Source organism: Mus caroli, unplaced genomic scaffold (genome assembly GCF_978045245.1).
Source record: "Mus caroli unplaced genomic scaffold, Mus_caroli_1 scaffold_16, whole genome shotgun sequence".
Lineage (NCBI taxonomy): Eukaryota > Metazoa > Chordata > Mammalia > Rodentia > Muridae > Mus > Mus caroli.
The window spans coordinates 56,807,869-56,830,082 of NW_028227271.1; the positions used below are offsets into that span (position 1 = coordinate 56,807,869).

The 22,214-nt window shown below is 33.8% G+C and overlaps 1 protein-coding gene across 3 annotated transcripts in view; it reads left to right on the top strand.

The window, feature by feature from the left end:
* The window catches only part of Csmd3 (CUB and Sushi multiple domains 3), a 1,262,970-nt gene that overhangs the window by 1,160,605 nt on the left and 80,151 nt on the right, over positions 1 to 22,214 (top strand). For all 3 annotated transcript variants that reach the window (XM_029469819.2, XM_021183659.3, XM_029469820.2), the window contains 6 exons: positions 6,227 to 6,415; positions 6,779 to 6,925; positions 9,306 to 9,494; positions 15,555 to 15,740; positions 16,679 to 16,873; positions 18,265 to 18,438. In XM_029469819.2, coding sequence (XP_029325679.1) covers positions 6,227 to 6,415; positions 6,779 to 6,925; positions 9,306 to 9,494; positions 15,555 to 15,740; positions 16,679 to 16,873; positions 18,265 to 18,438 — 1,080 coding nt within the window. The remainder of the gene's footprint in view (positions 1 to 6,226; positions 6,416 to 6,778; positions 6,926 to 9,305; positions 9,495 to 15,554; positions 15,741 to 16,678; positions 16,874 to 18,264; positions 18,439 to 22,214) is intronic.

Here is a 22,214-nt window from a genome sequence, read left to right on the forward strand (position 1 = left end):
AAAATAGTAAGGCCAGTATTTTAACTCATATCAGTTTTCTTAACACTTTAAAGGCAGGAGGTCTATCTGCAAATTAGAAGCCAACCTTGAGTATATACTGAGGTGGAATCCAGACTGAACTACAAAGTGGGGCTATGGCTCAAACAGGAAAAATAAGTTGATTATTATTTTAATTAATAAAAGTAGAAATTGATATATGATTTCCTACCTCACTGGAATCCCTATGAAATGGTGAAGGGTTTTCGGAGGAGTACATTAAATTAGCAGAAAGAAAGATAGTTATGAACTAGTCACACTGTGAGAATGTCTCATGACTTTAGTCAGGGTTGCTTTGAGCATCCTGAAGTTGCTGAGTATTCATTCTGACGTCTGTAACTTATATCCACAATGTAGATGTCATTTATTCAAATATGTTCTTTACAGAAGGCTTTTCTGTAACCAATTTAGGATTATATAGAATTCATATTCAGGTAGAGATAAAAACAAATGGAAAATTTAGGGTCTCCTGCTCTCAGTGTAGGATATCGGGCATGAAAAAATACTTGTGAAGGCATAGAAGATGTGAACCATCAGGGCCATGACACATTTTTTTCCCTAGGCCAAAGCATACAAGCTAAGTTGCAAACTCTTGGATAGAAAGTCTCCATGTTAAATCCTAATTCAATAGTTCTTACATGAAAGTAAACAAAGGAATCTGGACAATGTTAGTATTTAACAGGCCAGGTTTTCCTTGTTTTCAATGTCTTTATTCTAAAATCAGAATTTTCTTACATTAATTACAACAGAGTTCTTCTTAGTTTAATATCTAATTACAGAACACTTTAGAGGCTAAACAGTATATAATTAGTCATCTTTTAGAGTATGTCTATGCTGTTCCTTTAAGAATTAGTTGACAAGTTATTTAAGCAGAAATCTGTCTTAAAAGTTCTCAGTTAACTTACGGGAGGAAATACAGAGACAAAATGTGGAGCAGAGACTGAAGGAAAGGCCATCCAGAAATTGTCCCACTTGGGTATCTATCTCATATATAGTCACCAAACCCAGACACTATTGTGCTTGCTGATAGGAGCCTGATATAGCTGTCTCCTGAGAGGCTCTGACAGAGCCTGACAAATACAGTTGTGTATTCTCAGCCAACCATTGGACTGAGCACGGGGTCCCCAATGGAGGAGTTAGAGAAAGGACTGAAGGAGCTGAAGGGATTTGCAATCCCATAGGAGGAACAACAATATCAACCAACTAGACCTTCCAGATCTCCCAGGGACTAAACCACCAAATAAAGAGTACACATGGAGGGACCCATGGCTCCAGCTGCATATTTAGCATAGGATGGCCTTGTCAGGCATTAAAGGGAAGGGAGGCCCTTGGTCCTGTGAATGCTTGATGTCCTAGTGCAGGGGAATGCTAGGGCAGTGGTGGTGGAGTGGGCATGTGGTTGGGGGAGCATCCTCATGGAGACAGAGGGGAAGAGGAATGGGATCTTGGAGAGGAAATCAGGAAGGGAGAAAACATTTGAAATGTAAATAAACAAAATAACCAATAAAATAAAAAGGAAAAACAAAAATAAAAACAAAAGTAAATTAAAAATAAGTTTTCAGTTAAGATTCACAAAATTTCCAAAGTAGTAAACACTTTAAAATTTTCTAAATCCATAGTTTTCAGTCAATTTATGAATAATTTTTTATTTTTTCTAAAAGAAGGATTGTTATTTTCATATTTGACACTAGATCATGCTTATACATGACAATAATTTATTATATTTTATAGAAGCTTACAAAAGTTGGAAAATTAGTGCTAGACCATTTTCTTTCTAAATCTTTCAAATTTTCCCACAATTAAAGAGTCATTTTGCATTTCTATAATTCATTTTATACTTACTTTTTCTATTCTTGTACTATGTACAAACATTAATTCAAAATATTAAATTGTCTAAACTGTTAAACCTCACCCTCTAACCTATTAATATGAAACCATTAATCTAGTTAATTTTATTCATTATATTTTATATTTCAGACATAATTTATTTAAACAGATTAATTCCTTTGATTCAGTGAGATCTAATGCCAAAATTGTAGAACTACATGCATGCTAGTTGAATCAGCAAATGTCATGTGATTGATTTTCAGTCTATCAAAACCTTAAAAATTATGAATTCGAATGTTTCTATAATCGCTACAGTCTCCTCAGTGAAAACATTGGAAGAGTTGTACAACCTTTTTTTTTTTATACATTGACTTTTTTTTATCAGATATTTTCTTTATTTATACTTCAAATGTTATCCCTTTCCTGTTTTCCCCTATGAAAATGCCCTATCCCTTCCCACCTCCTCCTGCTCACCAACACACCCACTCCTGCTTCCCTGTTCTGGCATTCCCCTATACTGGGGCCCTTCATAAGACCCAGGGCCTCTCCTCTCACTGATGACCAACTAGGCCATCCTCTGCTACATATGCAGCTAGAGCCATGAGTCCCACCATGTGCATTATTTGGTTGGTGGTTTAGTCCCTGGGAGCTCTGAGGGTACTGGATAGTTCATATTATTGTTCCTCCTATTGGGCTTCAAACAGCATCAGCTCCTTGGGTATTTTCTCTAGCTCCTTCATTGGGGACCCTGTGCTCAGTCCAATGGATTGCTGTGAGCATGGGCATAGGGGAAAAATTCCTGAACAGAACACTAATAACTTTACTGTAAGATCAAGAATCAACAAATGGGACCTCATAAAATTGCAAAGCTTCTGTAAGGCAAGGGACACTGTAAACAAGACAAAAAGGCAACCAACAGATTGGGATAAGGATTTTTACCAATCATAAATCTGATAGAGGGCTAGTATCCACTATATACAAAGAACTCAAGAAGTTAGACTCCAGAGAATCAAATAACCATATAAAATGAGGTACAGAGCTAAACAAAGAATTCTCAGCTGAGGAATACTGAATGGCTGAGATGCACCTAAAATAATGTTCAACATCCTTAGTCATCAGGAAAATGCAAATCAAAACAACCCTGGGATTACACCTTATACTAGTCAGAATGGCTAAGACCAAAACTCAGGTGACAGCAGATGCTGGCAAGGATGTTAAGAAGAACACTCCTCCATTGCTGGTGGGATTTATTTTTAAAAAAGGATATTTATTTATTTTTATTTTATATACATTGGTGTTTTGACTACAAGTATGTCTAGATAAGGGTGTTGGACCCCTGGAATAACAGTTACAAACAGTTGTGAATGGCCAGATGAGTGCTGGGAACTGAACTTGGGTCTTCTGGAAGAGAAACCAGTGCTCTTAACCACTGACCCATCTCTCCAACCCTCAACCTAAAGTTAAAAGCATTTAACAGTGTTATAAAAGATGCTCACAGCCAACCATTGAACTGATCACTGGGTCCCAAATGGAGGAGTTAGAGAAAGGACTGAAGGATCTGAAGGGGATTTCAACCCCATAGAAAGAACACCAATATTAACCAACCAGAGCATCCAGTGTCTAAACCACCAACCAAGGAGTACACATGGAAGGAACGCATCACTCCAGCCATATATGTAGCAGAGGATTGCCTTGTCTGGCATCAGTGGGATAAGAGGCCCTTGGTCATGTTAAGGCTTGATGCCCCACTGTAGGGGAATGCCATGGAGGGGAGGCACGAGTGGGTGGGTGGGGGCACACCCTCATAGAAGCAGGAGGAGGGAGAATTGGATAGGGGATTTCTGGGTGGGGGAAATCAGGAAAGGGGATAACATTTGAAATGTTAAAAAGGCAACCAACAGATTAGGAAAAGATCTTTACCAATTCTAAATCTGATAGAGGGCTAATATTCAATATATACAAAGAACTCAAGAAGTTAGACTCCAGAAAACCAAATAACCCTATTAAAAATGGGTTACAGAGCTAAACAAAGAATTTTCAAGTGAGGAATACCTAATGGCTGAGAAGCACCTGAAAAAAAATGCTCAATATCCTTTGTCATCAGGGAAATGCAAATCTAAACCACCCTGAGATTCCCACCCAACACCTGTCAGAATGGCTAAAATAAAAAAACACAGGTGACAGCAGATGTTGGCAAGGATGTGGAGAAAGAGGAACTCTCCTCTACTACTGGTGGGATTGGAAGTTGGTACAACCAATCTGGAAACCAGTTTGGCAGTTCCTCAGAAAATTGGACATAATAATACCTAAGGACCGAGCAATACCACTCCTGTGCATATACCCAGAAGATGTTCCAACATGTAAAAAAGACACATGCTCCACTATGTTCATAGCAGCTTTATTTATAATATTCAGCAGCTGGAAAGATCCCAGATGTCCCTCAACAGAGAAATGGATACAGAAAATGTGGTACATGTATATAATGGAGTCCTATGCAGCTAATAAAAACAATGAAATTTTGAAATTCTTAGGCAAATGGATAGATCTGAAGGATATCATCCTGACTGAGGTAACCCAATCACAAAAGAACACACATGATATACCCTCACAGATAAGTGGATATAAGCCCAGAAGCTCGGAATAACCAAGATACAATTTGCAAAAAAAAATCATAAAACTCAAGAAGAAGGAAGACCAAAGTGTGGATACTTCAGTTCTTCTTAGAAGGGGGAACAAAAACTCCCATGGGAGGAGTTACAGAAAGTGTGAAGAAGAGACTGAAGGAATGATCATCCAGAGACTGCCCTATCTGGGGATCCATCCCATAAACAGCCTCCAAAACCAGACATTATTGGAGATGCCAACAAGAGCTTGCTGACAGAAGCCTGATATAGCTATCTCCTGAGAGGCTCTGCCAGTGCCTGACAAATACAGAAGTGGATGCTCACAGCCATCCATTGGATGGACCACAGGGTCTCCAGTGAAAGAGCTAGAGAAAGTACCTAAGGAGCTGAAGCCCCATAGGTGGAACAACAATATGATCTAACTAGTAACCCCACAGCTCCCTGGGCCTAAACCACCAATCAAAGAAAACGCATGGAGGGCCTCATGCCTCTAGCTGCATATGTAGCACAGAGGATGGCCTAGTCAGTCATCAATGGGAGGAGAGGCTCTTGGTCCTGTGAAGGGTCTACATCCCAGCATAGGGAACTGTCAGTGCCAGGAAGCAGGGGTGGGTGGGTTGGTAAGCATGGAGAGGTAGGAAGGGATAGAGGGTTTTTAGAGAGGAAAGTAGGAAATGGGATAACATTTGAAGGGTAAATAAGGGAAATATCCAATAAAAAATATATAAATGAAATCAGTAAAATATCCTGTAAAAACTAAAAAAATAAAATAAAAGATGCTTTGTTATAGTCATGTCCTTCATTTTAATAGAATGTTTGTTTTATGCAAACTTTAAACATGTTTGATGTATATGGATGCATTTATGAACAATGTGACTTACGGTGAACAATTTTACATGGAAAAACCCTATGCTCTTTTCATGTTATCTTTTTGATGACATCTTTGGTGTAATAAAGTCCTTATAATTTAGATATTCTCTATCTTCAAACCCAAATTAAAATAGATAAATGCATTATTTGTTCTAATATTCAAATAATGTATACACAAGAGTTGGAATAATTAACATTATTGAGGAGTTAATAGACCATAGTTATGTTGCTTTGTTATCTTTGGAATGTCTCATAATGTGCCAGAAGCAATATGAAATAAGAATTTGTGTTTTAGCCAATATGATAGGATCTGGAGCCAACACCAGAGCTTCAGGGTAACTACTGACTGGAAATTATATAAAGTCTTCATGATTTTAATTACATTCCTGAGAACAGAAATAATTTTGGACAAAATGAATCTTGAGAGAATGCTACTTTATTAATGGCCCATGTACCTGAGTGAGTTAAAAGTATAGGAAGAGAAGAAAATTTGTTAAAAATAGGGACAATAACGTATGAGACTACCGTGTAGATAGGAGAGACAGGGGGAAATATAAATTAATACAAGAATAATTGGGAAAGTGTGAACAATTAAAAATGTATTATCTTTTTCATGTAATTATTTCCCATAAGTACATTTTTGATGTAATAAAAAGAAGATATAAATACAATAAATTTTAGGGCTTCGCTTCATATTTTAATTAGTACCTTAATAAAACTGGTATTTAACACAAATTATTATCTTTTTAAATAATAATACAAATCAGCTATTATCTTCTTTGTAGTTAATGAACATAAACATTCATTTAGTCTTAAAAATACATTTTTTGTGTGTTCCAAAAGACTTGCAATGATGCCTTCTTTTACAGTGCTCTGTCCTGCCAATGAACTACGACTGGATTCTACAGGCGTCATACTAAGTCCTGGCTATCCAGACAGTTACCCGAATTTGCAGATGTGTGCATGGAGCATCTCAGTGGAAAAGGGTTATAACATCAGCATGTTTGTAGAATTCTTCCAGACAGAAAAGGAGTTTGATGTTCTTCAGGTGTATGATGGTAACCATGGGTTATATTTCCTGAATAATCATAAATTTAGTGAAAATACCCAAACCATACATGTACATGTTCAATACAAACATTTGCTTTTATCCAATAGATATTTTTAATAACATAGACTCCATTCTATATGAATAATATAGTTACCCTGATAATTGTTGTGAATTGAAGTTTGAAGAAAACATTAAAATACTGCACATTTTATCATTTATCATTTTGTATTAGTTTTCCCTTATTATTGATAAGGTGCATTGGGTGTAAAAAGAAACCCTAGATACTTAATACTATAAGAATATAAACATGAGAGATGAATCAGGATATAATCATTTATTTATATCTATTATATTATTTTTCTCTCCAAAGGACCAAATATTCAGAGTCCAGTGCTTATTTCTCTCAGTGGAGATTATGCAGCTGCTTTTAATGTAACAAGCAATGGTCATGAAGTATTTCTTCAATGGTCTGCAGATCATGGCAATAACAAGAAAGGCTTCAGGATAAGATACATTGGTATGTAACGTTTGACTGTAGCAACTATTTCACTTCTATCAACACTGAGATTGTCATTAAAGAATTAAGATGGGGCCAAGATAGGCTCCACAGTTAAGGACATGGATAACAAGGATCTGTAATCTTCTTATAAGATGGCTCCTTATTTTCAGTAGTAACTCTTACTGGCAACCTGTCACATCTATTGATCTCAACTTCTGACATGTATATGTTCTGTGTACATTGATGAATGCATCAAACATACATAAAAATGAAGATAAACCAAAAATAGAGGAATCTAACTATAAATCTCTTAAATGTTAATAAATTTACAAACTCTCCATTGTTTTTTCTTGAACAATTGGAGGTAATCTCTCTATGCCTCAACTTCATTTGTGATGAAATAATTCCACTCCTTCCTTTAATTGATTTTTGCTCGTACTAATTGTCCATAGGGTATTTACAACTTACATCAATTATATAAATGAATTAATTATAAATTAACTGAAACTGAATGTTTGAAAATTTTCAATAGATTTGTTTCCATTAACTCTCTGAAAATAGTAATAGTGTAGTCTATGTATCATCCGATTACTTAAATAACTAACATCAAATGTCTTTAAGCGGAAACAATTATAAATATGTTCTTTCAGTTAGTCTCCATCTTTTGTAGTCTTGCTAAAGTATCATAAGTGTTGAAAGACAAATCATTGAGCACAACTGAAAAACAGCAATTTAAAAAAAACTGACCAGGAGGGGGCAGTGAGAGGGAAATAAAGTGAATAAGTAAAATTATTTTAAAAATGTGAATTTGAAAATGTCAATATATATATTTAATATCAAGATGACATCATTTTATATGCCCTCCTTTTCATAGTAAGGTATACTAATTTTAAATTAAAGGTTGCAAGTTGGTGGTGTTTGAATATAAAATGTTTTCCATTATTGGAGGGATGCATTTCTGTACTATATAATCCTAGATGACAGTAGAAGCTAGAGGAATATGCCTTTCTTCAGTGTTGAAATTATTCTTTTTCGCATGCTAATCACTGTGAATCCCTTCAACTATAAATTTTTTGTAAATACCTCTGATACAGTTCTCAATTACAAACACTTTATGGCTTACACTGTATAGAGTAGATACTGGCTAATTTATACGAATTTACTTATAAATTGTACACTTAAATAAATATATACATATTTTTACATATAATGTACAAATGAAATAATTATGCCTTGCTATTTTTATTTTAAAAGAATGAGTTGATAATTATAATTTGATTGTAATTGCTTTTTCACATCTTAAATATAAACTGCCACATTATTTACTTGCTTACAAAATGTGTATCCTAACCAATCTGAAGACGAAAGAACATTCTTAAAATTATATATATGATTGCATTTAGTCAGTGTTTTATCCACATGAAATTCATCAATTTTATTTTGTATTATTATGCCTAAACATTTGAATTTTGTCACATTAAATTTCATTTTACATTATTTTAACAAAATAAAGAGGAAATGTCCAAATTAAACAATTATAAGCAATATATTAATTATGTTGTGAGACAATTTTTATTTTTGCTAACATTCATGGCAAATTTTGATATAGGTTTAAAGAAAACACAAATTTTAGCTCTCAAGAACTGTTTGACATGGTAAATATGTACTTTTTCCTGTTGGAAGTGACAGTTACTGACACATATATTCTAAATTATTGATCACTATTTATCTCCCATTTTCTGTGTCCTCAGATGACAATGACATTTCAAAACATAACCATAATATGACAAACTGAATGGTCTCTAAAGTATGTATATGGAAAGTCTACAGACATTATCTTTTGTCATTTCAGACTTCACAAAAAGGAAAGTTTCATTTTATTGGCAATATCTATAATGTTATAAGTAATCCATCATCATATAGGAAACTGTAATAGAGTATCAAAGATATTTATGAAATAGCAAAGCCCATTTTAACACTAGTCAACATGAAATTAATGCCCTACTATGATACAGATATCTAAAGACAACTTCACAGTGGCATGCAAACAACAGACTCTACCATATTTCCCAAGCTATGACACTTAGACCCTTCAGACAACAGCTAATTCAATTTCTTGAATTCAGTGCTATATACCAGAGCTTTTGAACATTCACACGTTACCAAAAGCATTTAAAAGCAGGGGACATTTTAGAATATAGTAAAACATATTAGAGAGTCTAGAGATTGTTAAATACCTTACAAGCCATGAAATTAGAGATTTTAAAAGAAATTAAAATGTACAATTGTCATTGAAATAAAATATCAGCTGATTAATTGCATAATTGTTTATAAGCTTGGATGATAAGGAATGTCTAATTGTTAATTAAGCAGTGATTATTTTTTTTTCTTTGAAAAGCCTTTTACTGTAGCACACCAGAATCTCCACCTCATGGATACATCATCAGTCAGACAGGGGGACAACTGAACAGTGTGGTTCGTTGGGCCTGTGACCGAGGGTTCCGACTCGTTGGGAAAAGTAGTGCTGTTTGCAGAAAATCATCCTATGGGTATCATTCATGGGATGCACCCGTCCCTGCCTGCCAAGGTGAAGTATCTTATCCCAAAATAGAAACATGCATTAATACAAATTAAACATACATTTTTACATTAATCACAAAATAGACAATATTAAATATACACATTTAAAAGCACATCATAAAAGCATACATGGGCTGGTCCAAGTCTCCCCTCCCCCAGCCCCCATCTGCACATATCTATCAGAAGACTGATGTGGCCTCAGTGGGAGAGGATGCTCCTAATCTGGTAGACACTTGATGCCCCAGGTAAGGGGAACCCAGTGCGGATTTGAGGGGGAAGGAAACCCTCTTAGAGGCAAAGGAGAGTGGGGAGAGGGGAATAAATCTGGGAGGGGGACCAAGAGGGAGGGGGATGTTAATAAATAAAATCATTATTTAATTAACTAAATAAAATATGTTAAAAGAGAAAGCACATCATAGAGCCTTCCCTGGAAATCAGGCATAAAAATGTAAAATCGATTGTGAGACATACAAAATTTGACATCTCTTGGTGTTAAATGATCTTTGTGTCACAAATTTATACTTAAGTACATATGTTAGCCACAGCTTATCATATCAGTTACTTTGTAGTGATAAAATGATGGAAATTGACATAGTGTATAGAAAGATAGTATTAAGGATGGGTAAGATCAACATAGATTTTTAGCACAAAGTATGCAAATTTATTCTCTCAAAGATCAAATTTGTGAGAAACATTGTAGCTAATTATCTGGTTATTTTTTTTCTTGTTTTCTAACTCAGCAGGAATTTATTCTAACTTTCATTTGTAAATTTTTTACAAAGCAAAACAGTCTGTGAACATTGGATCATGTGATAATAAAATGACAAATGAACTTTTGATTAAGATGTCATGTGAAAACGTAATGACATTCTTGAATTTAGGTAGGGTAAACAAGTCAAAGTAAACTTCAACTATACAAAATAATGGCAGGAAACTTAAAATTCTCCCCCTCCCAAGGTAAGTTTCTCAGTGTAGTCCTGCCTGTCCTTGAACTCCCTCAGTAGACCAGACTGGCCTTGAATCCTTGAGATCTAACTGCTGCCTCTCAAGTCTTGGGATTAAAGAAGTGTGTCATCAAATGTATCATCGTCCCATGCTTGATTTAAATTTCTTAAAGTATTTAATTCATCACTTTATTTCTCAACATGAAAATTTTATACACACTCATCTATGTGTGTATGTACACACATTTGTATGTACAGACATATAATATACATCTATACATGTATGCACTATAAATCATCTCCATATGTAAACCAGAATATAAATGTCTCTGTAGTAATGCTGTCATCTCGAAATTTATAAGGAAGAACAGTTTCAGTAAATAAATAATGCTGGTAGCTATCTCTAATATGACAGAGAGCTCCCAGAAAAACCAGCTGTAAAATTTGTAAGGGAATAGTTGATCTCATGTTATAATTATCATAGGAAGTACACTAAATCAAATATCATTTAAATGAATATTAAAATACTTTGATATTAAAACTTTGTATTATAGTTACATAAAGATTTGTCATGAGTACATATTTTCATGTATGTATACATACATATATAAGCTTTAAATAAACTTTAAATTGAAAAACTTAATATAGTTATATTTTTCATTAGGTTTAATTGATTTAATGTGTGTGTGTGTGTGTGTGTGTGTGTGTGTAGGTGAATACAGCTATTCACAGGTGGTAGCTTTAGATGATGCTGGAACTGGAGTTTCAGGTGGTTTTGAGTGCCTGATTGGGAGATTACTGAATCTCTGAATTTATCTTTAAAAACTCATCATCCTACTGTTTCTGAATGTTTTCAGTTTCTTTCTAGAGTCAATACTATAATTTCACTAATTTTATGTATATACTATCAAATTTACACATGTTGAGTTACATCACTTTTTTATCATTTTTTATTTGACATTTTCTGTTGTTACAATAAACATGTTGGAGTATCATTGTAAAGAAATGTATTTGATCTTGTAAAACTATACAATATTTGTAGTTCAAACTGATCTATTATTTTTATTGAAACATTCATAAAGTATTATTTTGTAAAAATATGTTTGTTGGAGATATGACCAATTTGGGTATTTTCCTGATGTCACTGGGAAGTGCTATTCATATTACTCAGACTTTTAATGTCACTTTTGTTTATGTTCTGTAATGAACTATTCTTCTTGTCTGTCAATATCTTAGACATCATGGTATTTACTTACTTCAGTATTAGTTAAATAGTATGAGAAGTTATAAATAGAAATTTTCCTTAGCTCTCTTTGATTGAGTACCATTAATTATTTTTCTTTTAGAAGATTGCATAGCCACTGATTGACAACCAGACATGGACTGGTGTCAGGAAATGAATAACTTCAAACCATTACTAAACTAAGTACTGTTGCTACTCTGAAGAAATAGTGAATTTCCAGTCACTGCCTTGATTTTAAATTCTGCTTTCCTGTCATTCTGTAAAGAAGCAACCATGACAGCCTCTTAGAGATGATTCTCCCAAACAAAGTTGTATCCAATCTTTTTCTTTCTTGGTCATAGAGGATATATACACATATACATGTGTGTGTGTGTGTGTGTGTGTGTGCATGTGTTTGTATGTGTGTGTGTGACAAATAAAATATAAAATATTTAAAAATAAGATACATACTATTTATAAAATACTAAGAATTTTATGCTTACTATATTAAATTTAGTAGAGTGGGAATCATTAGAATGCATTTATTAGAATAGCTTACATGCTCTGGACCACATAAATTACTAATGGTTCTCTTCTAATGGAAAGTTCAATAGTTCAGTAAGTATTTAGCCACCAAGGCTAGATATCTCAGTTGGACTTAAATATATGTCAGGAATCCCAAATAAGTAGGTTCTAATATTAGTGAATTGAGAGTGAGAGCAAACAAACAAACAAACAAAAAACAAACAAAAAAGATACTCTGGACCTAGCATGGGCTTTAGAAACCTCAAAACCTATTGTCAGCAACACATCGCCTTCAACAAGGCGACACCTTCTCACCCCCCTAAGCAGTTCATCAACTGGGCACTAAGCACACGTATATGAAGCACATTTTTCATTCAAACCACTATATAAGATAAAATTGAGCTATTTGTGAAGAAGATATTTGTACACTCCTTTGACTATGGCATTTTATACTACAGCTCTAAAATTTATCCATTTTTTTAATATGAGTGAAACTCATAACATTTGACTATACTTAGTTTACCATGACTTAGGTTCAATAATGTATGTGTGTCTATATATGTGTGTGTTCATGTATGGCATGTGTACATTCATAAATCCACAAGCATATGTTTGTGCTTGTCAGTATAGGTACTCAGTAAATGCCTAATTATTGTCAGGGTATATTGGGGAATGAAAAATTAGTAAAAATTATAATCACCCTCATGAATATCAGAAAATATAAGTATTAGTGAGACAGGTATCATGCTATCATTTAATTTTACAACAGCAGTTTAGAGATTTTATAATTAAAAGAAAGGATAACAATATTTTTGAGATTGTTAATATAATTTTTATTCAAAACCTTTAGGTCATGAAATTACAATAGACCAAACTATTCTGCCGTGTTGTTTCTGTCATTCAGTTTTACATGGTTTGCATTCATGTGACTAAATTTGTACTCTCTATATTCCATTTTACAATATTTCATTCAAATAGATAAGGAGTTTGAACACATGATGGATTTTACAAAATAAAAGGGAACAAGTTTATTAGAAATGAAATATAAACAGAAATGACCTTTATAATATAAATGAAACACATGTTTCTCTTTCCTGTAGTTTTGCTATAGTAAAATAAAAAGTAATTCTAGAATCATTTACATGCTTACTATTTCAGGATCCAAGAACTATTTTGATAGTTTTGGTAATGGATTAAATACTAGATATAGCAGATACATACTAAATCTGATTGATAGTGGAGTAATACTATACATAAATATGTTAATATATCTTGATGTGCATAACAAACACAGGTCATCTTATTTTTACCTTTAATTTAAAATAGTTTTGTTTCACAGATAGCGTATACTGATTCTTGTTTCACCTCCCTTTCCTCCTCCCAGTTTCTCCCTGTATCCCTCCAATCCCTATTCACCCCCTTTCTGTTTCTCTGTAGAAAAAAAAGAGGCTTCTAAGAGATAAATGTAAAACAAAATAAAACAAACACAACTAACACTAGAAAATGCAAATGGTCTACAGGATAGAACAAAACAAACAGAAGAAAACAAGCCCAGAAAGGCACAAGAAACAGTTACCCACTCGGTCACACACTCAGGAATCTCATAAAAAACACTGAACAGGAAGTCAAAATCCATACACAAATGACCTGAAATATAAGCATCAAGAAGATAAAATATATAAATTAAATAAGTTAAAAATATTAAGATAGAATCAAAAAGAGAAAAAAACTTACAACAAAATGAGCTAAGGAAGTTCCAATGATGCCATTGAATTCATTTTTTTTTTGTTGGCCATTAACTGCTGGGCATGTGGGCTACTGTTAAGAGTAGTTTGTTTGCCTAGTGAGAGTCCATTGGAGAAAACTAAATCTTCATTTGCAAGTGGTTATCAATTAGAGATTCTGGGTCATGTGATCACTTCTTTTAGCTCTGTGACCCCATGTGGTACAGTCCAGTACATGGTCTGTGCATGCTGCATCCTTCTATGTGAGTTCATATAAGTGTCGTTAGAGAACCTTGTTCCCTTTGTCTTCTCCATCCCTTAAGGCTTTATCATTCTTTCCGCCTTTTCTTGTTCAGGGTTCCCTGAACCCTGAGGGAAGGCATTTAATGGAGATATTGAATTTATGGCTTGTTCCAAAATCTCTCTACTCTACTTAATATCTGGCTGTGGGTCTCTGTACTTGTTGATCACTGCTGCAAGAGAAAGTGCTCTTAATATAACTGTGTTTTATTTATTTATTTATTTATTTATTTATTTATTTATTTATTTATCATTCACTCAGAGAAGTAGTGTTTGATTTTACTATAGGTCTCTTGGCTATCTAGTCTCAGGTTCTTGGTTAACCAAGCAGATTTGGGTATGGATTCCATCTCACGGAATGGACTTTGCATAGCATCACATACAGGCCAGTAATTCTCACAGGCTTTGTACTGTCATTATACTAGCATATCTTGCAGGTGGAGAACCACGATAGATCAAATTGTTTCTGGATGGATAAAACAATCTAATTGTATTTATGGTTCAAAATACTGTCAGACATGGCTTACAGTAACTATAGGACAGTTAATCATCTGAGAAAGGCTGATTGTATAAGTGTTCAGCAAACATGGACAGGAGTCAGTATACATAATTTCTATATAGTATTTCAAAATTATATGAAGTGAAATACACATGTAAATATAATTAAGTGGGACAATATAAATTCACAGGAACAACATAACAGAAAAAATAATACTCACCTTAATTAAAAATATCATAGTTTATAACAAAACATCTTAAATGAAACTGTGAGAGAGACACTAGTTAGTTATCTTTGAGAGAATAAATCCTGGCCTAGTATGTATCAAACATTTCCCATGTGCTCAATAGTATCTTTAGTACCTATCACACATTGTGACTGTACCTATGGCAAAAGAAGTACCTTCAGTAGTATTAGCCTTTTTGGTTTTTTTTTTTGGGGGGGGGTTCCTTGGACAAAATATCAATGAGAATTTTGTGGTCCCTTAGTAATATTTAGTAAGTTGAATAAATCCAATTAGACAGTGTACCTCAGTGTCATGCACAGAACACTAAACACAACATTGTTTACCTGACTTGGATTCCCACACAGTCTTTATGAATGCTAAGACTAAATACATGATGACAAAAATCTAAGAAAAAAAGCATGAAAATAATGCAGGGTCACCAATTAAATTCTTAGTAGTTTAAAATAAGTTATTCCGAATATACAATTCTTAAAAGTTCTTTTTGTGATGTACTGTAAATTTCTTTTGGAAACAAGATAGTATGCCAAAAAATTCTTGGGGTTTGGGAGTTATTTCCTGAAGACATTTTTCTTTTTCTGTTTTCTTAATTGTGTATGTGTATTTCAGCAATTTCCTGTGGAATTCCTAAAGCCCCAACTAATGGAGGAATCCTTACAACGGACTACTTGGTTGGAACTCGAGTTACCTACTTCTGCAATGATGGATACAGACTGTCATCCAAGGAACTCACCACAGCCACCTGCCAGTCAGATGGAACATGGAGCAATCACAATAAGACCCCTCGCTGTGTTGGTATGTACGCTAATGGAAATTTGTCAGTAGTTTGCAATTAATATGTTCTATGACTTAAATTTTTGTGTACTATTGGCTTTTAAAAGTTATTTTCTGAAATGCCCTAGGATAAAAATAAGAGTTAATGGATCTGTGTTTTGTTATCAAATACTGAAGGACAGGAAACAGGTGTTTTGTTCAATTTTAGAAATTCCAAAATACATAAAGGTCTAAAATGTGATTTTTGTATTTTATGTAACTAAGTTTTATTTACTTTGTAAAATAGCATTTCTTAATAAATTTATGGTATAGGAAAGCTTTAAACATATGTGCTAATAATTTTCTATTTCAGTAAACCAAGCTCTAATTTTTAGGACCACACAATGATGCTGATTACCCATAACCTTGACTTTACTTAGTGTCTTTTTTCTTACTTACATTTAGAATTTTTCCATTGCTTTTGTTACTATCATAGTATACTAATAAATATATAATTATAATTGAAAATTATTTCGATGAAAAATTAAGTAATGCTTTATTTCCTCTATTTCAATTTCTTGCCACAATTATTACTAACATTTGAATCTCATTATTTCATTTAAAGTGAGGATTGTTCAATTATGTGTATTCTTTAAAAGATGTCTAATATTGCTTTTATGTATCCTAAGCAACTTTTTAATGAGCAAACATAGCTCTTGTTCACAAAGACCATTCTGATCAAGGACATTTTCTGAAACTAAGTTCTTCAATAAACATTTTAATAATAAGGAATGACAGCGAGCGAAGTAACTGCGATTCTAGCTGGATATATTCACTATTGGAATTCTGAAATAACTCATTAACACAGTAGAGAATTAGCTAAATCAATGTCAGCATAAAAGATCAATACATTTTAGCTCTCCTTAGGTACTGGAATGGTACTTGCCTTACTAGCATCTATGTTGTTTGGATTTACACAGTTGTTACATGTCCAAGTATCAATTCCTTTACCTTGGATCATGGAAGATGGAGAATTGTGAATGGCTCACATTATGAATACAAAACTAAGGTGGTTTTCAGCTGTGATCCTGGTTATCATGGGCTTGGCCCTGCTTCTATTGAATGCCTTCCTAATGGTACTTGGAGTTGGAGAACTGAAAGACCGTACTGCCAAAGTAAGTACATTGTTTTGGAAACTCTTCTTGGTGATTTCATGTCTTGCATTACTTCTCTTTCTAAACACACCCACGAAAAAAAATGAGAATGTTTTTGTCTACCCATGAGTGTGTTCCTTTGAGATGGGACATTCACAAAATCATTGACTCAAATGGGCTTCCTAGTTTCCAGATTTTAGGTATGAACCATCATTACAAGTGACATGATGGCATTAACAAAATTATTCACATTACAGTTTAAAGCTTACTAATTATGTTTAGCAAATACTATAAATAAAATTAATTTATGAGATATGGATAAAAAATCTTATTTTAGCAACTAAATTATATTTCTATTGATAGTTTACTTAATGTCATCTGTGTAGTGTTTTCAGTCTTAGATGTTAAATTTATTGTTTTAAAAATATAACTGAATAATGCGTTAATTATTACAAACAAGGCGCAGAGTCTGTAAATACAAAAATGGTCTTTAACTCAGATAATCTAAGCACAATGTTTTCAATAACAGTGCTGTATGAAGCTTATACTTTCTGATCCTCAATTTCCTAAATAAGAAACTCTCATGCTTTTATAAAATTTTTGAGATAATTTAATGTCATGATATATTTGAAATACCAGCTATATTCAAATTTACATGACACTAAAATATTATTTAATCAAATTGAAAACTATCAGTGTATTTGCATATATTTTTAAAAATGTGTCTGTGTCTAGAAAAAAAACAACCTAACTAAATAAAGGATAGTCAAGTGAAATTCTTCTCAATTTCCTTTACCTATTTGTTATTTTATTCCAGAAGATACATTGATTAAAATTCAACCTTTTATCCTGAATACAAAGACATTTATGGCATAAAATATAGCACAAGAACTCAGATTTTATAAGTGAATAAACAGTCCAATGAGATTATTATGGGTAATAAATTTAATATTATAGATAACCAGGCTGGAGAGATGGCTCAGCTGTTAAAGGCTAGGCTCACAACCAAAAATATTATAGATAACTAGCTATATTATATCTGTCATATATAGAGAGAGATATATGTAGGTAACATTTTTTATAATTTTTTAGTAATAAGTTTTGGATATAAGTTTTTGGTTAACCAAAGAGATTTTGGTTGACCTGTGACACAAGATACTAAGGTTAAGAAATAATGATAATAAAGCTAGAGTTCTAAATACTATAGCAGCTTCTAAGTTTTCCAAACATAAAGAATAAATATTAATCTATATCGTATCCTTTTTCTTTTCTCTCACATACAATTTATTTTACAAACGCCATTTTTATATTTAAGAAAATCAAATCGAAGATAACTGAAAATGTAAACAGCATGATATTTTTAACAGGTGCATTTAAATAATGTTTCATGCATGTTTATTTTTGTTTATAAGTCATCTCCTGTGGAGAGTTACCAACACCTCCAAATGGAAATAAGATTGGAACTCAAACTTCCTATGGCTCCACAGCCATCTTCACATGTGATTTGGGATTCATGCTTGTGGGCTCTGCTGTACGGGAATGCCTCTCCTCTGGTCTGTGGAGTGGATCAGAAACCAGATGTCTAGGTACAGATTTTAACTCATTTTATCTTTCTTTCCAACCAGCACACACAATAGGAAAGTGACCCTATTCCCTGATATGAGGTGGCAACTTTTATTTACAAAGGGTTAAGAAACAGAAAAAGCTTATTGCCGACATGTTTCATGGTAGAAAACTGATAATCCATGGCATTATTCAGCTAATATTTCTATCAAGAATCTTATTATTATGGAGAGACATTCTTTCTCTGTTGTAAAGAAAACAGTTTAACTAATCACTGAAAATATACAAGCTGGATTAACACCACTCAGCTCATTCTAAGATACAGTCAGCTCTCCACATTTCAGTCTTTCTCCTCTTTTAATTTATAAAATGAAATATGTTTAAAAATAGTCTATTAAAACCATTACGCTATAGTTTTTGAAGGTGATTTTAGATAACAGGATTTTTTTCTCATCCTTAGATGTTTCTCAAAAATCTCTTGAGAAACAATCAATCAAACAAACAATCCCTTTCTTTTATTATGGAAAGAATAATATGGCTTGTACATCACTCCCACTTTGAAAAGCTTCAATAACTTCTTTGATATCAAGAGATTTCTATGATCTATGTTTATTTTATTTATCCAAGATAATTTAAGTGATATTGTTTACTTATTCACTTGATTTTTTTGTATTAATTTCTAAACTGCTTTAGAATTTATACTTTTAAAAAATATTAAGTATGACTAGTACAAGAGTCTATCTTTTGTTACCATATATTGTACTTTTATTAACTTTGAAAAATGTTTACATGAATACATTATTTGAAATATAAAAGATTTAGTTTGAGTAAGAACTTATATTTAACAGCTGTAACTGTAAAATAGTTTTTTTAATTATATGAGAGGACTCATTCATTAGTGTCTTGTATAAAACCACTACCAAAATTGTAAACAAGTCTAATCTTAGTACACCAGACAAAAGAATATTTTAATATTTCCCAAAGTACTTTCACTTAATTGATTTGAAGTCCAGATTCCTTAGTATACTTATAAATTGGAAGGTTTGTATGTAATATATTTATTGTATTTTATGTTGTATTTTGTGATAGTGTACGGTTTTACCACCACAATACACTAACTATATTCCTTGGAAAAATGTATTGAAGAAATATTTATGAACAAACCATACTTCAGAGTCTGTGACTACCATTTCATTGTAGAATTATATATTGTAAAGGCTATATTTTTGGCATTTAATATAAGCCCAGAATTATGCTGGTAAGAGAAGGATTCCAAAAAAATGACCCTACAGTCTTGAGCTAGAAATTGTCCATAAGGATTCATTCACTCTTAGCTTACTTTTCTGACACTGAACCCCTTTGCATAGTTGGGCCAACAGAATGTTCTTCTGATAATTTAATGGGATACAGTGAATTTTATTTCCTACATCTCAGTGATTTTTTTGTTTGTTTGTTTCTTAATTGGAAAAGCACTAAACATCACATGATTACATGTCTCTGATTCATTATAAAACTAACCCTTTATCAGATTTGCTTACCACATATCCATCTAATTTCAAATTTTTTATTAAATTATTTTATTTATTTACTTTCCAAATGTTGCCTCCCTTCCTGGTCCCCACTCCCTGAGTTCTCTCCATTTCCCTTCTCCCTTGCTTCTGAGAAGGTGCTCCCATCCACCCCCACTTCACCCCTACCAGCATCCTGGGGCATCAATATTCTGTAGATTAAGCACATCCTTTCTCACTGAGGCCAAACAAGCCAGTTTTCAGCTTCATATATATGTTCCAGGGGCCATAGATCAGCCTGGGTATACTATTTGGTTAGAAGCTTAGTCTCTGGGAGCTCTGAGAGGACTGAGTTAGTTGACATTGTTGTTCTTCCTGTGGAGCAACAATCCCCTTCAACTCCTTCATACCTTCCCCTAACTCTTCCATAGCAGTCCCTGACCTCAGTACAATGGTTGGCTGTAATTATCTGTATCTGTCTCAGTCATCTGCTGGTAGAGACTCAGAGAATAGCCATGCTAGGCTTCTATGTGCAAACACAATATGGGACCAGTAATACTGTCAGGGTTGGATGCCTGCACATGGGATGGATCCCAATTTGGGCCGGTCAATGGAAGGCCTTTCCTTTAGTCTCTGCTCCATGTTTGGCCCTGTGTTTTCATGCATGTCCTTTTGGTCCTGAGTTACCTCACTCAGGATAATGTTCTTTTAGTTCCATCCATTTGCGTGCAAATTCATGGTGTCCTCACTTTTAATAACCGAATAGTATTCCATTGTGTAAATGAACCACATTTTCTGTATCCATCCTTTGTTGGGGGACATCTGGATTTTTCCAGCTCTTGGCTATTAAAAATAAGGCTGCTATGAAAAGAGCATGTGTACTCACAGTATGGTGGAATGGTAAAGCATTCTCTGGGTATATATGCCCAGGAGGGGTATAGCTGGGTCTTCAGGTAGAAATCTTTCCAATTTTCTTAGAAACCACCACATTGATTTCCATAGTGGTTTTACAAGTTTGCAATCCCACCAGCTATAAAAGAGTGTTCCCCTTTCTCCACATCCTTACCAGCATGTGCTGTAGCTTGAGTTTTTGATCTTAGCCATTCTGATTATGATTAAATTGACTTGCAACCATTTGAAATAACCTGAAAATATATTTCGTCAATGAATATTTAAGTAAGACAAGTAAAGAAACATTAAAAACCTTAGCATCTGTATTATTAGCAAGACATCTGTATATGTGTATGTTTCTTGCTTTTGTTTTCATTGGCACCTTTATTTTATTTTATTTTTGGGTTTTTTTTTGTTTTGTTTTGTTTTGTTTTGTTTTGTTTTGTTTCGTTTTGAGATAGAATTTTTCTATATAAATCCACATGCCTCTGTCTCCAGATTGCCAAGATTAAATGGTGGCACCATTTCTACCTTCAACATTTCCTTCTGCTTTTATTGTGTTGAATTGTGTTTTTCTCTATTTTCTGATTTTCCTATGTGGTATTGTAAATTATTTTATATTTAATCACATTTTCATATGAGTTACTATTCTTAATCAATTCTGGCTATGATTTTGATCATTGTATTTTATTAGTTTCTCTCCCAGTCTGATTTGCTTCTTCATTTCTTTTTTTTTTATTGGATATCTTACTTATTTATATTTCAAATGTAATCCCTTTTTCCTATTCCAATCTAGAACCTCCCTATTCCATCCCCCCTCCTCCTGCTTCTATGAGGGTGTGCCCCCACCCACCCAGCCACTCTTGCCTCCCTGCCCTCACATTCCCATACAGTGGGTCATAAAGCTTTCATGGGACCAATGGCATCTTATCCCATTGATGCCTGGCAAGGCCATCCTCTGCTACATTTATGGCTGAAGCCATGGGTCCCTCCATGTGTACTCCTTTGTTGGTGGTTTAGACCCAAGGAGCTCTGGTTGGTTGATATTGTTGTTCTTCCTATGAGGTTGCAAACCCCTTCAGCTCCTTCAGTCCTTTTTCTAACTCCTCCATTGGGGAACGGAATGCATGATCAGTTCAATGGTTGGCTGTGAGCATCCACCTCAGTATACAGCAGTCTCTGGCAGAGCCTCTCAGGAGATAGCTATATCACACTCCTGTCAGCATGTACTTCTTGGCATCCATGGTAGTATATGGGTTTGGTGATTGTATATGGGATAGATCACCATGTGAGCAGTCTGTGGATGGCCTTTCCTTCAGTCTCTGCTCCACACTTTGTCTCCATATTTGATCCTGAGAGTATTCTGTTACCTTCTAAGAAGGATTGAAGCATACACACTT